Source organism: Prenolepis imparis, unplaced genomic scaffold, assembly GCF_030444845.1.
Source record: "Prenolepis imparis isolate NDT839.2.m4 unplaced genomic scaffold, iyPreImpa1.0 SCAF_12, whole genome shotgun sequence".
NCBI classification, from domain to species: Eukaryota; Metazoa; Arthropoda; class Insecta; order Hymenoptera; family Formicidae; genus Prenolepis; species Prenolepis imparis.
Genome location: NW_028141170.1, coordinates 2,243,656 through 2,263,533, shown reverse-complemented (window position 1 = coordinate 2,263,533; position 19,878 = coordinate 2,243,656). Strand labels below are relative to the sequence as shown.

Sequence of the window (19,878 nt, the reverse complement as noted above, 5' to 3'; positions counted from 1 at the left end):
CGGTCGCCCTTAAAGAGGGTCTCGGCTTTTCATCCCTCTTCGCTCTCGCTATATTTTCTGCCGAGGGGTGTTTCCCTTGTGTCCCTGAGAAAGACGTTTCGCAAGATTTATAAAAGCACCGTTTGCGCCCCGAGGCTTGGCAAATCTTAAAGTAAAGGTCGTAGAGCGAGGAATATTAACGTTAAACGTTGGGATCGCGTTTCTCAAATAAAGAAGAAAATAGATCTTTTCTAAAATCTGAATGATGGTACACTTATAGAATGAAAGTACTTTCGAGTAATTTTTTCAAGCGATTCTCTCGTTGATATTATTTTATTGCGGCGAAAATAATCTCGCGTCGGCTTTCCTAATTTATATAATGAGTAATTCCTGGCGAGATGAAGAACGAGCGTCGTTTCTGCGTGTTCACGATGACGTTATGCTAGAGACTAATGACCATGTAACTGGCCGTGGCGTTACATCACACGACAGATCGGGGTATCGAATTATATACGGAGAGACAATGTCACGATCATGACGATATTTAGCGATACATTAAAAGAGTAACGCGAAGGCGACTCGCGATCACTAGGATTTCACCGGTCGCGGTCCGTAGTTAGCTCATTTTTTTTAAAGACGGAGGAAGCTTTCGATGGTTCTTACGTTGCTCGCAGGAAACGAGGGGTCTCGCTTGTTTCTCTCGCGAGAGAGAGAAGAAAAGGAAGAGTGATTTTAACCGAGAAACTCGCGTGTTCCGCGTTTATTTGCGGCCTCGTGCTAAGTCGCGCCTCGCTTAGAGAGTGAAGACTTAACGGAACGTGAAAAATTAATGGAATGGAACTTCTGCCTTCTTTTTTTTTTTCTTTTTTTTCTTAACGCGCGGTGACCCGGGAGATACATTGCACGCGTGATCAATCACGCTCGTTTACCGATGTATAAATGATCGGATGCAACGCGAATTTACATCGCGCGCGCTTGATCGATCGGCGTGATCGATCGATTGAACAAATAGCGCTTAATTTTCCGTACGGCGCGGCGCCGCGAAATTTATCGTCAAGCGTTTAACGCTCGCGTATCGCGAGATTTATCGCGCTCGCGAGATCGAGCGCTCCGCCGTCCGATATACGATAATTTTAAGCGCATAATTATACGTCGTCACTGCTAATTAATTAATATATTGCATCGGATGGAGCCAAGTGTTTCTTGCGCGCCTATGTACATATATATATACTATGTAGGATATTCATCCGTGATAAAATCGAGAACTAATACTCAGTTTGATGGTCGATACTGAAGCATCGATCGCTCGTAAAATATATCCGCGCCGAATGTAACGCGCCGGTCGCGAAAGTAATTTATTAACGCTCGGTTAAACGAGTTTCGCGGAGGGACAAAAACTGTAAATTTGCACAGGCGAATGATAAATACCTGCGTTTACGCGGCAAGAAATGTGTGAATATGCCGGTCGCGTGTAAACTAATTTCACGTTAGCTATATATATTTTCGAGATTAATATACCTCGTAAAGAAAATAAATTAATTTTTTCAATTAACTTCTCTTTGATTCGATTCGTAAATAGGCTAAGACAATCGAAAACGTTTACTGCCAAAGAAATAAAAAATTCATGCAAGTTCAAGGCATCATTTTCCGATCAGCGTTATCGCCGCACGGATTCGTTTGAGGTGTATAAGTAGAGAGAACAAATGTTTTAAGATAAATCGGCTGTGGCACTGTAACGGCACGTACGTACGTGCAGTCGATCGCGACGCGTTTTGTTTCAAAGATACCTGGTGTTGTCGGCAGAAATGGAATAGGTTCGAGGGCGTTTCACGCCGCCAGTCCCGAAGGAGTTTTCAATAAGCTCGCGACTTGCTCTAATAAATCCCACGCCCGAGAACAATTCGCGATAAATCATTTTCTAACGGCAGCAACAGTGTTTGCGCTATAACGGTAATTGGTCTAGTCGCTCGGTATCTCGAGGTCTGGAAGCTGCGAGATATTAATGATCATTGGCTGGACTGGTGCGTATAACAAAGACGCACGTTGCTCGTTTTGCAACACCCGTTCAACGTCTGATCGGTTTCCTCTTACGACTAACGCGTTCCTTTCCAAAAACGACCACGAAGGGATGTGCGTTGATGTCGCGCGTGTTCTCAAGTACAGGAAATAACGTGATCTCTGAGACTTGTTCCATTTATTCTCAACGAAATTATATAGCGTCGTCCCGTTACGATTTATCCTCTTTTAAAAATGGTTTATAAGAAAATTATTATTATTATTATATTAATAATAAACTAGAATTTTTTCCTTTCTCCTTCTCCGAAAAAGGAGTAGTTTACGACGAACAACAAATTTTTAAATATGATTAACTATAAATTATGAATCGTCTCTCCTCGGACATTTCTTCTTATTCGTGATTCATTGAAAGCGATAAATGTTAGTCAATGGTGGTATTTATTTATTCGTCGTTAAGGATTTCCTGTACTTCCGATGGCTATTTGCTGTTCGTTATACAACTAATACAAACACACGAGTATATGTACACCTACATGCAACTAAATTGGTTTCCTCCTACGACCGCACTTTCCTCTCCTCGAGCGACCGCGGAAAAATAGGCTTTCGACTCGATCTGTCGCTGCTCGATCAACCTGACGGCAAGTAATGAGAATAATAGCCGTGCATGTATCGGCATTGATGTACACTGTGTACCGGTGAGTGTGCCTGCGTGAGTGGACATATGTTCGCACAACCTCGAGGTCGATGGAAAGTGAAAACTGACTTCTTAGTCCATTAGATTGTCATACCGTACAGCGTCACGCATATGTTAACGCAAAGAGATGAGGCTTCTGTTTATTAATCTCATTGAAACTTAGAGCATTCTTGAAGCGAAAATTTAACATTTGCTAATATTAAGCAATGGCTATATACACGTAAAATTGGTAAAATTATAATACGACAAAAAGTTGGGACAAGTAAATAATAAAACGCTAAAAAATCTGAAAGGCCTAAAATTGCTATGAAAAAGCAGTGTTATGTTTGTCAAAAACAAGATTATTGCGCGATTGATTAATAAACGCGTCCCTTAGAATATTTACGATAAAGAAAAATTAATAACAGGATGCCGGATAACTCCGTTCAACTCGATATTTTCATTGAAGCGCATAGACACGATTAAAAAGTTTCTAGTAATTATTTCCGTGTTTCTTTTATTCTTATTTGCTTGTGATATTTTTTTTGTCACACATATATGCTTGAGAGAGATATATCACAAATTTTTATTATTTTAAGATTTTATATATATATGTATGTATAAATATATGTCGCATGCGCGCATGTGCATACATATGTGTAATAGAAAATCATTCTTAAACTCACCGATACGATGCGCAGCGAAGTTGTAGCATTAGGTTGATCTGTAAAATAAAAAAATATATATATTTAATATGTAATATATTTATATGTAGCGCAGTGTTTAAAATAATTAATATTTTAAAAAATAATTATTAAACTCAATTGAATTTATATCGATCGTTCTTTAAAATTATTTAAATTAATTCAGTAGAATTAGAATGAGTTAAACCGAGTAGGAAAGAGTCTTTTACCGTTTTGTAATTTTCGCAATAATTAATGAGAAAAAAGATAGCCCAATATTACGCCGTTGCTAAGTGCACGAGATTGGCTCTGACCTTTCTTAATTAATTTCTCATTAATTATTGAGAAGATGGTAAAACGGAAGAGAACTTTCCTACTTTTAACCATCTCTACCTACACATGAAAGGTGTGGCGGTTATTACAAGACATCCTGTATGAGATATAGAAAATTTTCTTTATTTTATATAAAAAAAAATTTTTTTTAAATTTTGTTTCTGAAATTATTTTGTTGGATCATTAAGATTAATCATTAAATTAAGATGGGTATTAACGCGGAAATAAACGAACAATTAATTTCATAATCAATAATAAATTAAAGAAGCTTCTTACGCCAGCGTTGCCCGATACCTTCCCCAGATCTGCTCCTCCTCTCGTATTTATTCTTTGCTTTTTCATGGCACTCACATTCAGTTATGAAAATACGATTAATTACGATCAATGCGAATACGATAATCTCTCGACATAAATCATGTATAACGCACATTATTATATTGCGAAAATTATTAAACGATTTGCTGGACGCCCGAAAATCGCATGGTACCATATAATACAATTATTTAATCGAATTAATACACAATCGAAATTTAATACTACATACGCGATATATTTGAAACATAAAAATATTAACCGAAATAAAAGTATTATTATAAACGGTCTTTACGTCATGGCTCTGCATTATTTGCATCATTGATGATCGTTTATCCAATCCAATCTAATTTGTTTATGCTTCTATGCTTTCGATCCGAAAATGATGTGTAAATTTTACTTAAAAAGACGAAGAACTTCGATAAATAGTGCCACGATGTTTTTTTACTTCAATCATTAATCGTAAAAGTTACTTAATCATACATGACCTGATAGTTCTAATTACAATAATCATGATCGCGTATCAAAATATAATGCAACGACATATACGGAGCGACTCGTATAATTATCTTTCCATTCGAGATTCGCCGTGTGAATGATAGCAAGACCGTGACACGCAAAGGCTAAACATAGTATAATACAATTTAATACATCGTTGCTACGAAATAGTATGTTTACCGTGTTCGGCCTTCACATCGCGCGCTATTGTTGACATGCCGGTGAACGGTAATGGTATGTCAATGCGGCGAACGGATAGTGGGGCGCGTCTCACAACAATGAAAGATATTGAGAGGTGGGAGAAAGCGCAGGAGGCGAAAAGAGTATTATTATTCAGTCAACGCTCGTCCGTGGAAGGTGTCAGGGAGATGTGTACATGTCGTCTATCGATATCGTTCTTCTAGCTAATGATTTCAGTCCTCTTGTAAATTTTCTTTATATTTTAATATATAGCATATATTTTTTTTTACATCTCTCGTACTTTGACATAAATTTTTGGCCTTTTTAAAAATAATTTATACATCATTTTCGAATCGAAAGTAATAATATGTAAATTGGATCGAACGATTCAACTAATGAAGAGCCGTAATACATTGACCGTTCATTAATAATGCATTTATTTCGAGGAATTTTTGTGCTTAAAATGTATCGTATGCATTTAATTGCAACTGTGTTCTTGGACAGAGTCTTCTAACTCTTAATTAGTTAATAAACCATTCTGTTCTACCGATTAGCGCATTTGCGATCGTAATTAAATTATATTTTCGCGAATGAGTGCCATGAAGTAACAATAAAAGATGAATAAAAAAAGGAGCAAACACACAGATATAAGGCATCGGATGATGGCGAAGCAGCTTCGTGATGTAAGTAATATATCACTTATGTAATTATTATTTATTATTTGTAGAATTAATTGCTTATCGTCGCAATAGGGGAGTGATCTATCTTAAATATGTATATAAAATATATTTATTTTAATTAATTTCATTTCTTGTGCATTTTCCCTTTTGACTTTTTGAATGAATTTATTTTATAATTATTTAAATCATTTTTAATAATTCTCGTATGTGTTTTTTATACATATATGTATTATATATATTATATATATATATATGTTATATATATATGTTTTAATACAAATTTTATTGATGTTTTATAATACAAGCGCATATCATGAGATTTTCGTGATAATATACGTGTACGACATAAGGATCGCTGATAATAATCCACGTGCCAACAATTAATCGTGCATTGCCGGGTCGTCATTACAGATAGGAAGAGAAGCGCTGGGAACGATAAAGCGTAATTAGGATCGTATACGTATGATGTGCTATGCGCGCTTCTGTCATTAATAATACATGCGAGTTCGCGTCCTTGCATGATCTTTACATCTTTCAAAGATTTATCGTTATAATATGTCTCTGTAAAAGTCGTTCTTGTAAGAATACATACTTTCTTCGTCGTGGAATTGTCCCCTTGTAATATGCAGTGTCAGTTAATGATCGGTACGATTTGATCGTTCGCGTGTGGTAGCTTTAAGGCTTCCGGTAGTCCCGCAAAGTAATTGTTTTACGCCTTGGGGTAAATCAAGTCGGGCCTAGAATGATCTGCTGCTTCTTCGAGAGATTCGATGGAAAGTAACGTTTCCGTGACACGCTATCTTGGAACGAATTATTACATGAAATTACGGCTTCATTACAACGAGCGCGCCATTCTCACTTTCTCTTATGTTTAAATTAATTAACAGACGTTCACATTGCGACACAAAACACACAGAGAGAATTATTAAATTAACTATGATTGATTCATTATTAAACAAATATCGATATTAATTATTCTCGAAATAAATACCGCCTTTTATTTCCGCCTATTTATTTATGTATATAATAAAATAAAATCTTAATCGTGTAATGGATTTATATGTTCATTTAACATATCCCGGCATTTTTTTAGTAACGCATCGACGCGTCTAATTTCGCGCTTGATGTAATATATATATATATGCAATGGCATGATCGATAAATATTAAAATGATAGGAAAGCGCGAAGCTTGTATATATGTGTATATACTGTTTAGAGACCACCTCGTTCGCGTGAAAGTTTCGCGGATCGATGTTTCGTAATTATGGGACTGGCTATTCAACAAATTAGCCGTCTTATCTATTACAACGGAGCGTTAACTGCTGTCCTGGATTAAATTACGACATAAATTATATATATTGCCGCCGCTTGCAAATAGCGCGTGCTCGCGCATACGTAAAATTGCATACGCACACACGCGATTCGTATCTTGTATAGCTCACAAGATGAGTAAGATATGTTTCTCCGCGTCAAAAGCAAGAGAAGCGTCTTTTTATATTTTTCTTATCCTTTTTTATAGAGTGTATGTATTGTACGCGCATACATATCACTAAACAATTTTATTATCGCAGAGATATATCGGTCAAAGAATGTACGCATGATTTCTCTTTGAGTAATTATACTCGAACACGAAAATTATATGATATTAAAAAAAAAATAGCGTTCCTTTTCTAAAAATTACGTTTTCTATGACGATGAGAAGCCTAATATTAACGGGATTGTTATCGCGATTCCGTTTATTATTTGCCGCGGATTCTTTAACCGCGGAAAGTTACGCCATCCCAAGGACTCCAGCCGTCCTTACGTCCGGTATAATTTATCCTACCAAGTTGAACCACCGCGTCGCGAACCGGTACGAGTCACGCTTGGAGAGTGCGGTTGACATCCTTTAGTCGCGCAGCCGTATCCTTGTCACCTCTCGCTCGCGTTTCTCGCTTTACGTTCGTTTGCTCGTTAACACGTTACGAAACCTGATTTTCCACGGTGATATTTTCCATCCTCGCGGAGAATCGCGCGCGAGAGGAAAAAGCTCGTCATCGTCGCTCGGCATTACTATTCAATGGAACGAGTGTTATTTATTAACCGGCTATACTCGAGAAAGCGCCTTTATTGCGATCAAACATTTATTTAAAATTGGAAATGCGCCAAGCTGCGCCGATGTTTGAAAACAGGATGTCCTATAGAACTAGCGCATTTTCGATTCAAGAATATGAAATATATTTATGTACATTTGTCGTAAAGAAAATTTCTAGTTTTGGAAACTGATATATCTATATAGTAAATGTTGGATTCACTACATAATTATAATTTTTTCAATGGAGCAGATATCTTTTGTCTAACGCTTATGTGTATATACTATATGTATAATTAATTCAATAATTTGGTTAATAATATTCTTATGAGAGAGAATAAATCGTGAATTTTTATTATTAATATATATATAATATTACAAACATATAAGTATATAATTATAATAATTATAATTATAAATACATATATTAATGATAATAAAATGTATATTAATAGAATAAAAATTAACAAATAAATTTCTCTCCTTTCGTAAGAATATTATTAATTTCAATTATATATTTAAATATTACATAATTTTTTTATTAAAGCTTTTGTGAAGATCTGTATATTTTCAAAATATTAGAGGGGAAAAAGCGTCGAAAGATGGTACGTCTTAAAACTTTCTAACACTGCACGTGTCAGCGATATATCCAGGATAAAACTAACCAGCGACTATAAATAAAAATCTTGTTCCGGAGTGCTTTTCAGAAATGATTTCCGCGAAGATGCGGTAGTTGGCGTGCCGTTTGACTTAATCGCGATAATATCGCGATATTCTCCTGGCTTCGATCGGAGTTCTAGCTGATTGGTGTGACACCGCTCGATGCCACTAGATGCCTTTCTCTCTGTCATTATTTCAATAATGTTCACGTACGGCGCATTATCCGCGAGCTCGCAATTGACATCCTTCAAGCCGATGCCGTTCATCGGTTGGCGTGTCCGCCATCCTTCATCATTGCTTGTCATTATCGGGAGAGGAATCGCGGTGTGACTTTTCACCTGTCGATACGAAACGTACGCGAGAGTTTATTTTTACTATTTATAAAACGAATAAAACGAGTAAGTAAGGCGACAGAGTGTGCCTTGTCGATATTTTTCCACGCACGATTTTTCACGATGCGCCGCAAGCATCGTCCGCTTGTATCCTCCGCTTTTTTTTACATCACCGCGATGTTCCGGAGGTGGAGGCGTGAGAACCGGGTCTTCGGGATACACCGCTGATACATTAGAAATATCCTCTTGACCTCCTCAGCATCGCATAATATATGCCGTGAGGAAGACAGTCGTTTTTCCTCTTATAGAGAGTCTTGTTTCGAAAGATTAGATATATCCGATCGACTTGACAAGAGATTTGCAAATTATATTATTTTAATTTAATTATTAATATTACTTTTTTATTTTGCTTATCTGCTTTATTTTTCGCATCGCGAGCGACTTAAAAATTGCGTTACAAAACAGGCGCACGCATATTTTGAGTGGATGCACTTAGTGATCGCTCGGTATGAAATGATTCGGCGCATTTAATGATAATGCGGCAAGTCTTTCGATACAACTCCCTGCGTAACGCTAATTAAGCTCGGAATCCGGAGGATACAATTATGTGATTCTTAAATGGAAACTTGGCGTGTGTGGTAATTTCGCATCTCTTGAGTTTCTTGATATATCCTATTACGTTGAGCTATGTCGGTCGCGCAAAGCGAGAGTCACGCAACTTTTTTTTCTCCCAGAATCATCGAAATCGCGGATCGTCATATGGCTCGAAGCGAATTTCTATCTTTTCACTAGATATTTTTAAACCTGTCTTTTGTGACGAGGCGATAATTCGCTCTCACGTTTCCCCCCCTCTATATAACAATTATTCCCAGGGATTTATCACAATATTCGTATCTTTTTTTAGTCATCGTAATTAAAAAAAAAAATCTCGGACATTATAATGACAAGCCTGTAACAACGTCAAACGAGAATGACGTCCGATCGAAACTTTCTATTTACATTCTCATCGTCGATGTAAAAATTTATCACTACTCTGACGACTTGCAGTATGTCGCGATGTAGTCATTGATAACTCTCGTTGAGATCTCAATGGCCATCTCGAGCAAGATCAACGGCGGCATGGACGAAGATTTGTCTTTATTTGGACTTCCATTAGGCCGAGACGTTGTTTGATCGTTCCCGTTACACGTTTTACGAGAATGGTCCGCCCGAGAAGTACTTTCTAGACACACTTGAGTCCGGGGTACGCGCGGTTGGTCTTCACCGTCGAGAAGATCGACGATACATCAAAGGATCGTACAATGACTGCGCGAAGGATGAATTTGCTCGTCGTATATGAAAGTTTGTTTTCTTAACAACCCCCTACGGTCTAGCGGATATTCTTCCAAGTGGTATATCGTACGAAGGAACAAAAGAAACGTAAAAAATTTCGGAGAGAGAGATTTTGTATCGACGATATTTTGCGCTTCGACAAATTGTCGGACAGGTTGTCTAGCAGGAAATTAATGACGCGGCTATTTCAGAAAGAGCAAGATAATAGGCGCGAGGAACTTGTTTCGATATATAAAGCGTTTAAAAAAAAAATGCAAGACACTGTCCGATACAGAGGTTTCTAAATATAGACGAGCATTCCAGATTCGAAAGGTGACATTAGAATGGGACGAGATCGGAATATATTATCCTCAGTATTTAACGTAGGTGGTTATCGTTTGGCTTAGCCGAACGTATAATCTTACTTGTAACTTATGGGGCGCGTAATTAAGTTATATGGTATATCCACCGCCGTTTCACCACGTGGTGATTTATATGTTTCTGTAAATGTGTTATTCTTGCGCGAGAGAAATTACCTTGTCTCTACGAGCGATCGGATCGCGATCGATCACGTGAAGAATAACGTCGCATTCACGCATATCCCTCTCCTATTTCCCCGACGAGGCGTCGTGTGATCATTCTAATTACAATTATAACAGAGACGAGAGGAAAGGATCCAAGTCGTGACTCGCGCGTTATGAGGAATCAAAGAGAAAACCTTCCGCTTTCCAGCGGCGCGGAAAAGCGCGGAAAGGAAAATCAACGGCGAGGTGAGCGTTAATTACTTGTCATCGCGTGTCAATTCGATCGACGACTGCGGCCGCAGATGTTCAGGTTCAGGGATGCACCGGCGTGCATCGACGCGACGCAGCCGCACAATTGCGGCGGGACATTTAATGAGAGTCGCGCGCGAGGCGAATGAATCACGCGGCAGGAAGTCCTTTTTCCGCGACACGGCGGCACGGTCGAACACCTTCCGCTCCGAACTGGCGAACTGGTACAAGGTGAAATCGAGCTTCGATCCCGGCAGGAAAGACGGGCTTATAATGGCTCGCGAGACATCCGTGCGAGAGATTGATGCTTTCTTCCTTCCTCCCACCCTTTCACGAATTCCGTTTTGGAATATAATTTCTTTTTGCATCGAAGCTGGTTCCTTCTCCAGGTAAGCGGAATAAACTATTTGCCAAGTACGCGATGAGAAAATTGCCCCATTGTATCGGTGAGAATGAGATACTCCGGAGATGATATATACCGGATAAAAGTGCGCTAGACAGTCGCGTTCAAAGAGCGGATGGCACGATAGACAACGCGAACACGGGAAAGATTAGATCCTATTAAATCTTATTCTTTTCCTCTCTCTCTCTCTTTATCTGCGCGAATCTTTTTTTCTCGATATATACCCGCGGGATATCATCAGCGCGACGCGATCGCGTGAGAGAGGTCGCTATTTCACAGGGAATTATTCAATGTCGTCTACTACACGTAGACTAAGAGTGTGTACTACTAACTATCCAATTATTTTTCGATTAAAAAATAATGCCACAGTATATCAGTGCTGTTGCGGTACATCAGCGTATCCCGTACACTCGTTACGCATCACAAAATATCTTATCTGCGTTATCAAATATCTATTCATGTCAGAAAGTAAACTTTAACTATTATTAACCATGTACAGTTTTCCAATAAAACATAGCGTTCATCCCCATCGCAAACTAAGTCAGTAAGATAATAATAGTCCATTAACTAAATTTCGCAATAATAAAACATCTGATTAAATCTGATTTTATCATTATAACGTGCGAAAATATTCTTTCACATATTTTTAATTAGCTTTCTAAAGAAAATTTTAATGTTACAATTTAAAAAAAAAAAAAAAAAGTTTACGTTTAGTTTTATACTTTACATAATTTTGAATTGAAAAATTGTAATTCCTCTTTTATCGGATATACTATGATACATTTGGCTATTTGAAATCATGTGGTAATTAAGACCAGATCGAATTCATGTACGAACGACCGAATTGATGAAGCAATCTTGTGCCTCTGGCTCGGCTCCAGAGAAAGAGTCACGATGATGCAGGGCGCAATGACGACCATCCCTTTTCTTATTACTCGACGCCTCGTCTCTCACGAGGCTGTAATGCCACGTGGAATTTGGCGAGTAAGGGCGTTCCACCCTTCTGTCTGACGATGGCCGGCTAAATCAATTAGAGGTGGGAGGCGTTGATACAATATAAGGGATACGTGCGATGTTGCCTTCTAGCTTTTAGAAGATGAAGAACGAGTCGCAGGATTTCTCAACTGTCGCCGATCTTTATAATACCTCGCCTTTTATATCTCTAAGCGTCAAGATTTTTACCCAAAATAAAATTTCCACACAATAAACCAAATATGTATCATGAATATTAAATTTAAAAAATCGGTCTTCTGGACTAGACAATATTTCTATAATATTGTGAGCCAATCAATAAAAATTTGCAATGAATCGAGAACCTCTGATTTAGATCCTACGAACGTTTCCTGCAACGCACGCTCAATAAAGTAGCTGTATGTGTCATGGACATACCGTGTGTGTAGAAAGAGACAAAGAGAGACAGAACGAGAGAGAGAGAAAGATAGTTTCGTGCAAAGTCTCTCACGTCGTCTGCAACTTTCGTGAACTCGTATAATAGTACGATGAACTCGCCTCCGCTTTATCTCTCTCCATGGTACAGCGATAAGAATAATTGGACGTAAGATGGCACAGCACGCGGGAGAGATGGAGGTCTCCGTTGCGTAAAATTGCAGGTCATTCGCAGTCCTCTGCTATCGAGCGTATCTACAGTTTTCGGTTATGTAACATGTAAAATCATCCGGGCGTCTTTGCACGTAATTTTACGGAACAAATTTTTCTGCGGCTCGTTTAATTTTTAATATTTCTCGATAAGTAATTAATTTAATTACTTCTTTCTTGCTTTCTTCAATTTTTTACATAAAATTTATCAGTTTGAGAATTATTAGAAAATATATAATTTATTATATTATATTATATTTCTTTTTAATATAATCGTATTATATTATTATTATTAGTTTATAATTTGAACAAAGTTTACGTATAATTTCCAAGTAAAAAATTGCTCAATGTATTCTTTTATGTTACAGATTTCGCAATGCCACCCCCGTATCATCCACGTCATTAGTGGTGGGCCCTCGTAATGGCCTCGATCTTAGGAGATGGAACGGGTCCCGGAGGCCCCGGGTCTTCCCGATGCCTCTTGCTTTTGCAAAGATCCCTGGCGATTCAGTTGACCAGAGGCCCACCCTCTCACGGCGCAAACGGAGTTAACGTCAGTCAAAGTCCAAAGGAACATCCAGCCGACGAGATGTGGATGTACGACAAGGGCTACAATCTATTTCAAGTGAGTCGCGTGTATCTCTCTTTTTATCCTTCGTTTTATTTTATATCTTTGTTTATACCGTCGATATCCTTTTATCGATAAGCTTTTCCTTCAACTTTCGTCGATTCGTTTGACATTTCCGCGCTTCTTTGTTTGCTCCGAGAGATCACTGGCGTCGGAAAAGTTTTGCGGAAACGAACGGAAAAAGAAAACGCGAGACGTCCGTCGACGTCGAGGTTCTCCGTCGAGAGACTTCGCTCTTCGTGTCTTCTGCTTATTGTTCCTTCCTCTGGTGTCGGCGCACCGGGTCCTTTACCGTAAAGCGGACGTTGATTGCCCGCACCGTTACGCCACAATGAGACAATGTGAATTACGAGCAATTTCGCAAAAGTAAGCATAATCGAGGAGCGGTAGGTTAAACGGCGGAAGCTTGTTCTCGCGACCGGCCGCTTTATCCGCGGACTCGCCTCCTCGGTAATAAATTTTTCGTTTTACGTCCAGAATTCTTTACAGATGAAACGAACGACGGCGGCGGCGCCGTGCGCGTCGTAATCCAGCTCGTCTCGAATTTATCGCCACCAATGCGTAACGTGTAACCGCTGAATATTCAACAGCGCTCTATTGTCTGGCTCGGAAAATTGTATTAATCCTTCTACCGATATATAGTCTGCAGTTATGAGAGTCAAACGTATAGATATAGGTATTATTATGCATTGTTACGAGATAAAGAATGAAAAAATTAATAATAATAAATTGAAAAAGCTGATATATAAATACGAATTCAGATATAAAAAGGGCTAGTATAAGAGCCAAACACAAATATTAGGCACAACAAAATTATATTTCTAAATTCTTTTATACTTATATTTATAAACAAAATAAATATAGAATTTAAAAATAATTTAGTTGCGCCTAATATCTGTGCCTGGCTCTTACTAGCTCTTTTTATATTTTAATTATTTAATTATAACGAATACACAAACAAATAATTATAAAATACAATATTTAATAAATTAAATCGAACTATTAAAGTATATATTGTTTTTTCTAAAATAAAATAAATTGTAAATGTGTTTAGAAGATAAAATATTTTTGAAATATTAATTTTTTCATAAAGTCTTTTTATACGATCGCGCGAGAAATTGACAAAGATTATCAGTGAAGAAATAAAATCGGAACGTGACTGTTCGCAATAACGAAGTGCTCTCACTTTTTAACGAGTACGTACTCGGCGGAGAAGCACCCTTGCGAAAAAATCAACGAGCGAGCCTCTCGCTTCCAAAATTAATAAGGACGGTGATAAAGCGAGGATGCTGAATCGTTGAATATGCAAGAATAGCATTCTTTTGGGCTCTTAAGCGATGACCCATTCCCGAGGCATCCGAAAGTGTCGAGGACAAAAACATGGTTCAATATTCGTGCCAATATTCTTAAAGCCTCTTACATCTTAACGAATTTAAAAGCTTAAAAGAATTTTTTTAATTAAAAAGAACGAAGTAAGTATATGCGTTCGATATTTTTGTTGAAGATAAATCTGCTTCGGAGAATAAACTATAAATGAAATAATGTACGAGGAAGAGAGTTGGAAGACACTGTACATGTAGGTATGAAAGCAGGAAACCGTTGAACGTTTGTACGAGAGGAGATACAATCTCTCGAGGTCGCGGAGTGAATTAGATAGACATTCTATAATTGTTAAGTCAATTAGACGTTAGTGCAAAAATCGTGCTATGTGTATGTGTTCCATCGCTATTGTTGGTTCCGCATGGTTTCGCGCCATATACTGACCGCTTTATCGATGTCGGCGGATAATAATCGATCGACGTAGAGATACGATCGCTTTTCAACGGAGCGATCCTCTCGTAAAAGCATCCCCGTGCGCAGATCGCATCGATATCGCGGTATACACGTTGTTTAGAATGTTGTATAGTCCGAGCTTTTCGATGCATCTTATCAAAGTGACAGATCGAATGGAATTCTACATCAACCTCTTATCGAACAAAAATGGCCAATAAGACAACAATTGACAAAACAAGCAGGCGGCATTAGAAATTTTTCTTATCGCGCGCGAATTAATATAAGATTGCGATATAGTCGATACGAATCAACGTGTATTATTTTCGTCTTCTCTTACGGTAGAAAAGCGACAATGACGAAGGAGCGACAGTGTACGGGGATCTATTACCGTGTAGCAAATCTCAGGTTACTAAATAATAGGGCATTGTGCTTCGATGCGGCTTGTTCGATCCGCAAAGTTTATGTTTGCGAGATTTATCGAGGCCTTTTCAGACACACGACGAGGTGCACACGCGAGATCTGCATTCGAGAAAAGGCACTTTACGCTTCCTCTCTCGGCGCGAGTGTGTATCGCCGGTCGTTGTGACGCGTTTTTAAATCACTGTTATTACGATACACCGATCTCGCGCATCGCCCCGGGGATGGTCGACGCAGCCAACGATCCGGCGGACACTTTCCATCCGATTTCCGCCACGAGCACGCAAAAAGCACGTTCGAGCTACTCTGCGGCTATACATTACTTTGTTACATTCGCTCTTTTACATCACGCGTATGTGTGTTCGCGGATCGATTCGACTGCAAAAATATCTCGCGAGGATGTAATAGCTCTCGCCTATAATAAAATTGTCGTAATGTAACCTTCAACTCGAATATATTACGATAATTCGTCTTAATCTTTAAAAAGAATAATTGTATTTAAAAAAAAAAAAATCTGAGTAATATTACAGATTAGATAGTTGTATCGTGAATCGCGCGCGGTTTCAGATAAATCGATTTTAAGTTTGAGGAGAAAATCTATATATGGGCGGGGCTCGGTTATACGATCAAATCGCGAATATCGTCGAAGCGTAATAGTCGCTCGACGGGGACCAAGCAACGGCACCCAGAACGTAACTAGTGCGCGGAATCACGAACTCTCCCTGTCTCTTTCTTTTGGGTTCTTCCAGTTTTCGCAAGATTGTCTCTTTTTTTCCGTCTCACGTAGAGAACCGAATCGAAAACCGTTCTCATCGCGTTGCCGACTTCGTAAATCAGCGCCATGCAGCGTATATCGCGAGCCAGTCCCGACTTTTATCTCCCGCGCGAGAGAGAACTCGTTTATCCACGGGATGCCCATTCGTCTCGAAGCGGTTCGCGTCCGTGATTGTCTATTTGTTTGCCGATTTAATTGCAAAAAAATGCACGAGAAAGAGAGGACGTCTTCTCTGTGTGTCTATACCCTCTCCTTCTTGTCGCGCGCTCTCGTCTTCTCGCGCGAGTCTCAGATTAACGATGACACGGAATGCCGGGGCTTATCCTCCGCCTTACGATATGTAGATACCGATGGTATCACAGGCGTCAGTTAAGGGATATACAATAACACAGTGCTATTTATATCTAACATCAGATCTTGGCGAGAATGTTGCCCACTCGGAATAATTTATTTTCTTACAAATTCTTGTTTCGCACGAGCGGAGAATTTCTTCGACCAAGATATGAGAAGTTAATCGCGCGGAAATGTAATATTAATTTATTAAGATAAAGAAAGGAATTAAAGAAATAAAATTATTATATTTTATTATCATAATATAAAGATAATTTTTAATGTTTTAATAAATTTTTCTTCTATGATTTTCTTGCTATGATTTAGTTTAGATTATATTTCTTCACTCGGTTAGACAAAACAATTTTATATTTTTGCTCTGCAAAGTATCTGACTATAAAGACAATGCATGAGGGTCGACGCCTATGCATCGATGTCTGGATATGTAACTACATCCAGTTAGAAAGAGATCCCCGCGTCTCCTGTCCAACGTATATATACTATTCGCGCGAGAACGCACGCTGCAATATTAGCATATAAATTATATTATCGTGATTTATGCTTGCAGTCTGCGTACCCACACGGGGCTATAGGGGGTTGCTGATTAAAATTCGAGACGACGCAGGCAAACGCCTTGATGCCTGTCGTCCAGTGTAATGGCTGATAAATAGATCAATTTCGCAAAGGCTAAACGTCTCGCGTGAAAATTTTCCTTGAAAACGTGACGTCTCGCAAAAGAAGTATTGCATTTATCTTATAAATCTTTTACCCCCTTTCCCACAAAACAATTAAAATTATAATATAAATAAAATGCTATGCATATGGATAATATAATAATATACTTTGACTGTAGATGAATACTAACGGGTTATATACAATATATTCTCGATGCTAGTAGTTCAAGTTTTGATGGATCGATAAAGGGGAGGTCAACGTGGCGCAATAATATCGCGGAGCGAATGACGCCTGGGCAATAAGTTTCTGTTATATTTCGTTCGACTCCGTTAACCGCTCACGTTCGTGCGTCTCAAGTTAGGGCTTTAAAAGGATAAGTCGCGGCGCGAAAGCGCACGGCGAGTGTATATTGCATAATAATTAACGGGCAGCCAACGACCGTACAACACCCTATAGACCGTATTGCCGCAAGTTCATTGCCGGCACGGAAATCGCAATACATACATTACGTGCGCCGAGCACCGCATCGCCGATTAGCAATAGAGGTCCGTTCCGCACCTTCTACATCTTGCCGTAATTTATTTCCTCCCTCCTCTCTTTCTCTCTCTCTCTCTCTCTTCTCCCAGCCTCTTCTTGAAAAAGGGCGAATGTTACTTTAAGTCGCGAAAGGTGTAAAATAACGCAACGAAAAGGAATTATCGCAAAGCATTTCTTATTTATTTATTTTTTAAATATTATATCAATGTACGTAGTTGAAGAAATCACAATTCCCAATTGACGATTTCGAATCCCATGCCATCTTTTCTTTATCGCGATTCTTCGCAAATATTCACCCTCGGTGATATTCAACAGTCGTTCTATTGTTCCCCTCGAGTAATCGATATAGCTTATAATCTTTTGAGTAGTCTTAGGGAGCAGAATAAGATCGAGATTAAATATACAAGAAAATCCTAGGGATGGTTCTGAATCTATTCAATATGTTCGCGATTATGAAAGGAAACTTACGGTAACTTTCTGAGCTTTCATCTCTGAACAATCTTCTCATTTTTTTTTTCTTTTTCAACTTTAAGTATTTTATATAACTCTTACAAAAGAGAGACAGGTCGCTTACGCAACGTTCATTATTTTCTGTAGATTGAATGAGATTTCATGAAGCATTATATTCGCGGTGACAGAAAGAATGTTATTGCGCGAGACATAACGAACGTCGCAATACGGTAACGCCAATTTGCGTTTAGCGATCAAAGCCCTCTTTTTCGCACAGTTAGCTGGCGTGCCGCTAGGCTGGATACAGGAGACATGGTGGCTGGGTTCAGCGTTAATTATAGTTAACTCAGAACTGTCGCACTCTCACGGTTAGATCCTCCCATGGACAATAAGAGCGTCTACTTTATCAGCATATCCTGTTGCCCATCCATGCACATTCCGCGACGCAACGCGATATTTTTACGTACTCGCGCGATTTTCTTGTTCGCGTTTCAGATTTATATTAGCAAGAAATATAATAAAAAATATATATATATAAAATAAAAAATAAAATTTTTATCTTGATATTTCAAATACGGAAGTAATAAATCGATAGATCTAAAACAAGTTCAATATTATACGAATTAGAGCATAAGTCAACGTTTCCAGGATGTTTTCATAAAGTTTAGCTGATTACGAAAGAGATGGACGGATTTTTTTGTTTTAAATAGCTAAAGTGGCGCTTTTCTCCGTTCATCGTGTTCGGCCGAGCGGAAAAAACAAAGCGTAAAGAGTAATTCGATTGTGTAGAAGGTGTCCCGAGAAGAGAAAGAGATCGGTAGGAGGTCTCGCGATCTCGTGAAATCGATCGTGTCCGCTTGGCTGATTCGACACCGGAGAGGCGAGCTCCCACGTGGAAGCTGACGCGCGCCAACTCTCGAGAGGAAGAAGCACGGCTTGACGTAACCGGAAAAAAAAAAAAGTTTCACCCGCTTGAAAATCGCATCTCGCCAACGATTTAATAAATCGGCCGCGACGCGCGCGCGCTGCACCTTCATTATAATTTCTTTCTCGCCGCGAGCGTTGGAGCGTCGAAAATCTGCGTTAGTGTCGTAATCGACACGGTTACGAAAGTCGTTCTCTTCGTGCGAGAGATTATAATGTAGTATCTCGGGGAATAAAGGCATTCGATTCGTAATCGCCATCGAGAAGCGCGTTTCTCGTGACATAAAGTGACATCATTTACGACGAGTGTTACGGTAAACGAAAATATTTTATGATTAAATTTGAAAATCCCGGACTATGCACTGATTACATAATATCGAACGATGTCACGTATATTGGCGAAATGTTGTTGCGATTGTGAAAGCTTCGTGGAATTATTTCATGGAAGGTCAACTGTATGTATGTATATATATATATAGAAAGAGAGAGAAAGAGAGAGCTCTGGGTAACGAGAATATATATTCACGACGAAATACGGAACGCGCGCAGCCTTGGCAAGGGTGGATGTTTGCGCTGTGCTCCGTTGCACAGGCACAAAACGAGGCCTGGTCGTTTTCATGGCAGATCAGATCGATCACGGACGGACGTGTAATTTTGCGGCGGAGGTTCCGTCATTTGGCAGTAACTCCGTCATCGCCACGGTCCGCTATACGGCGACTTCCACCTGGTGAAAGTCCGGAGATCCTACGCTCTTATATCCTACCGTTAGATGCAAAATTGCCTTATGCACGCGCGGCACGCATTGTGTGTTTTTTTTTCTTCTTAGAATTAAATTAAACTCGATATTTCAGTCCTATTTTCGTTTCTC

At 38.9% G+C, this 19,878-nt stretch overlaps 1 protein-coding gene across 4 annotated transcripts in view; it reads left to right on the top strand.

Annotated features, from left to right (window-relative positions):
* Knockout (Stork-head domain-containing protein knockout) overlaps positions 1 to 19,878 on the top strand; it is a 79,339-nt gene that overhangs the window by 25,880 nt on the left and 33,581 nt on the right. For 3 of the 4 annotated variants that reach the window (XM_083051725.1, XM_083051728.1, XM_083051727.1), the window contains exon 2: positions 12,870 to 13,126. In XM_083051725.1, the coding sequence (XP_082907851.1) occupies positions 12,923 to 13,126 (204 nt within the window). In that variant the 5' untranslated portion in view covers positions 12,870 to 12,922. Of the gene's footprint in view, positions 1 to 4,856; positions 5,358 to 12,869; positions 13,127 to 19,878 lie in introns of those variants that run through there. The other variant, XM_083051726.1, reaches the window with a different exon arrangement.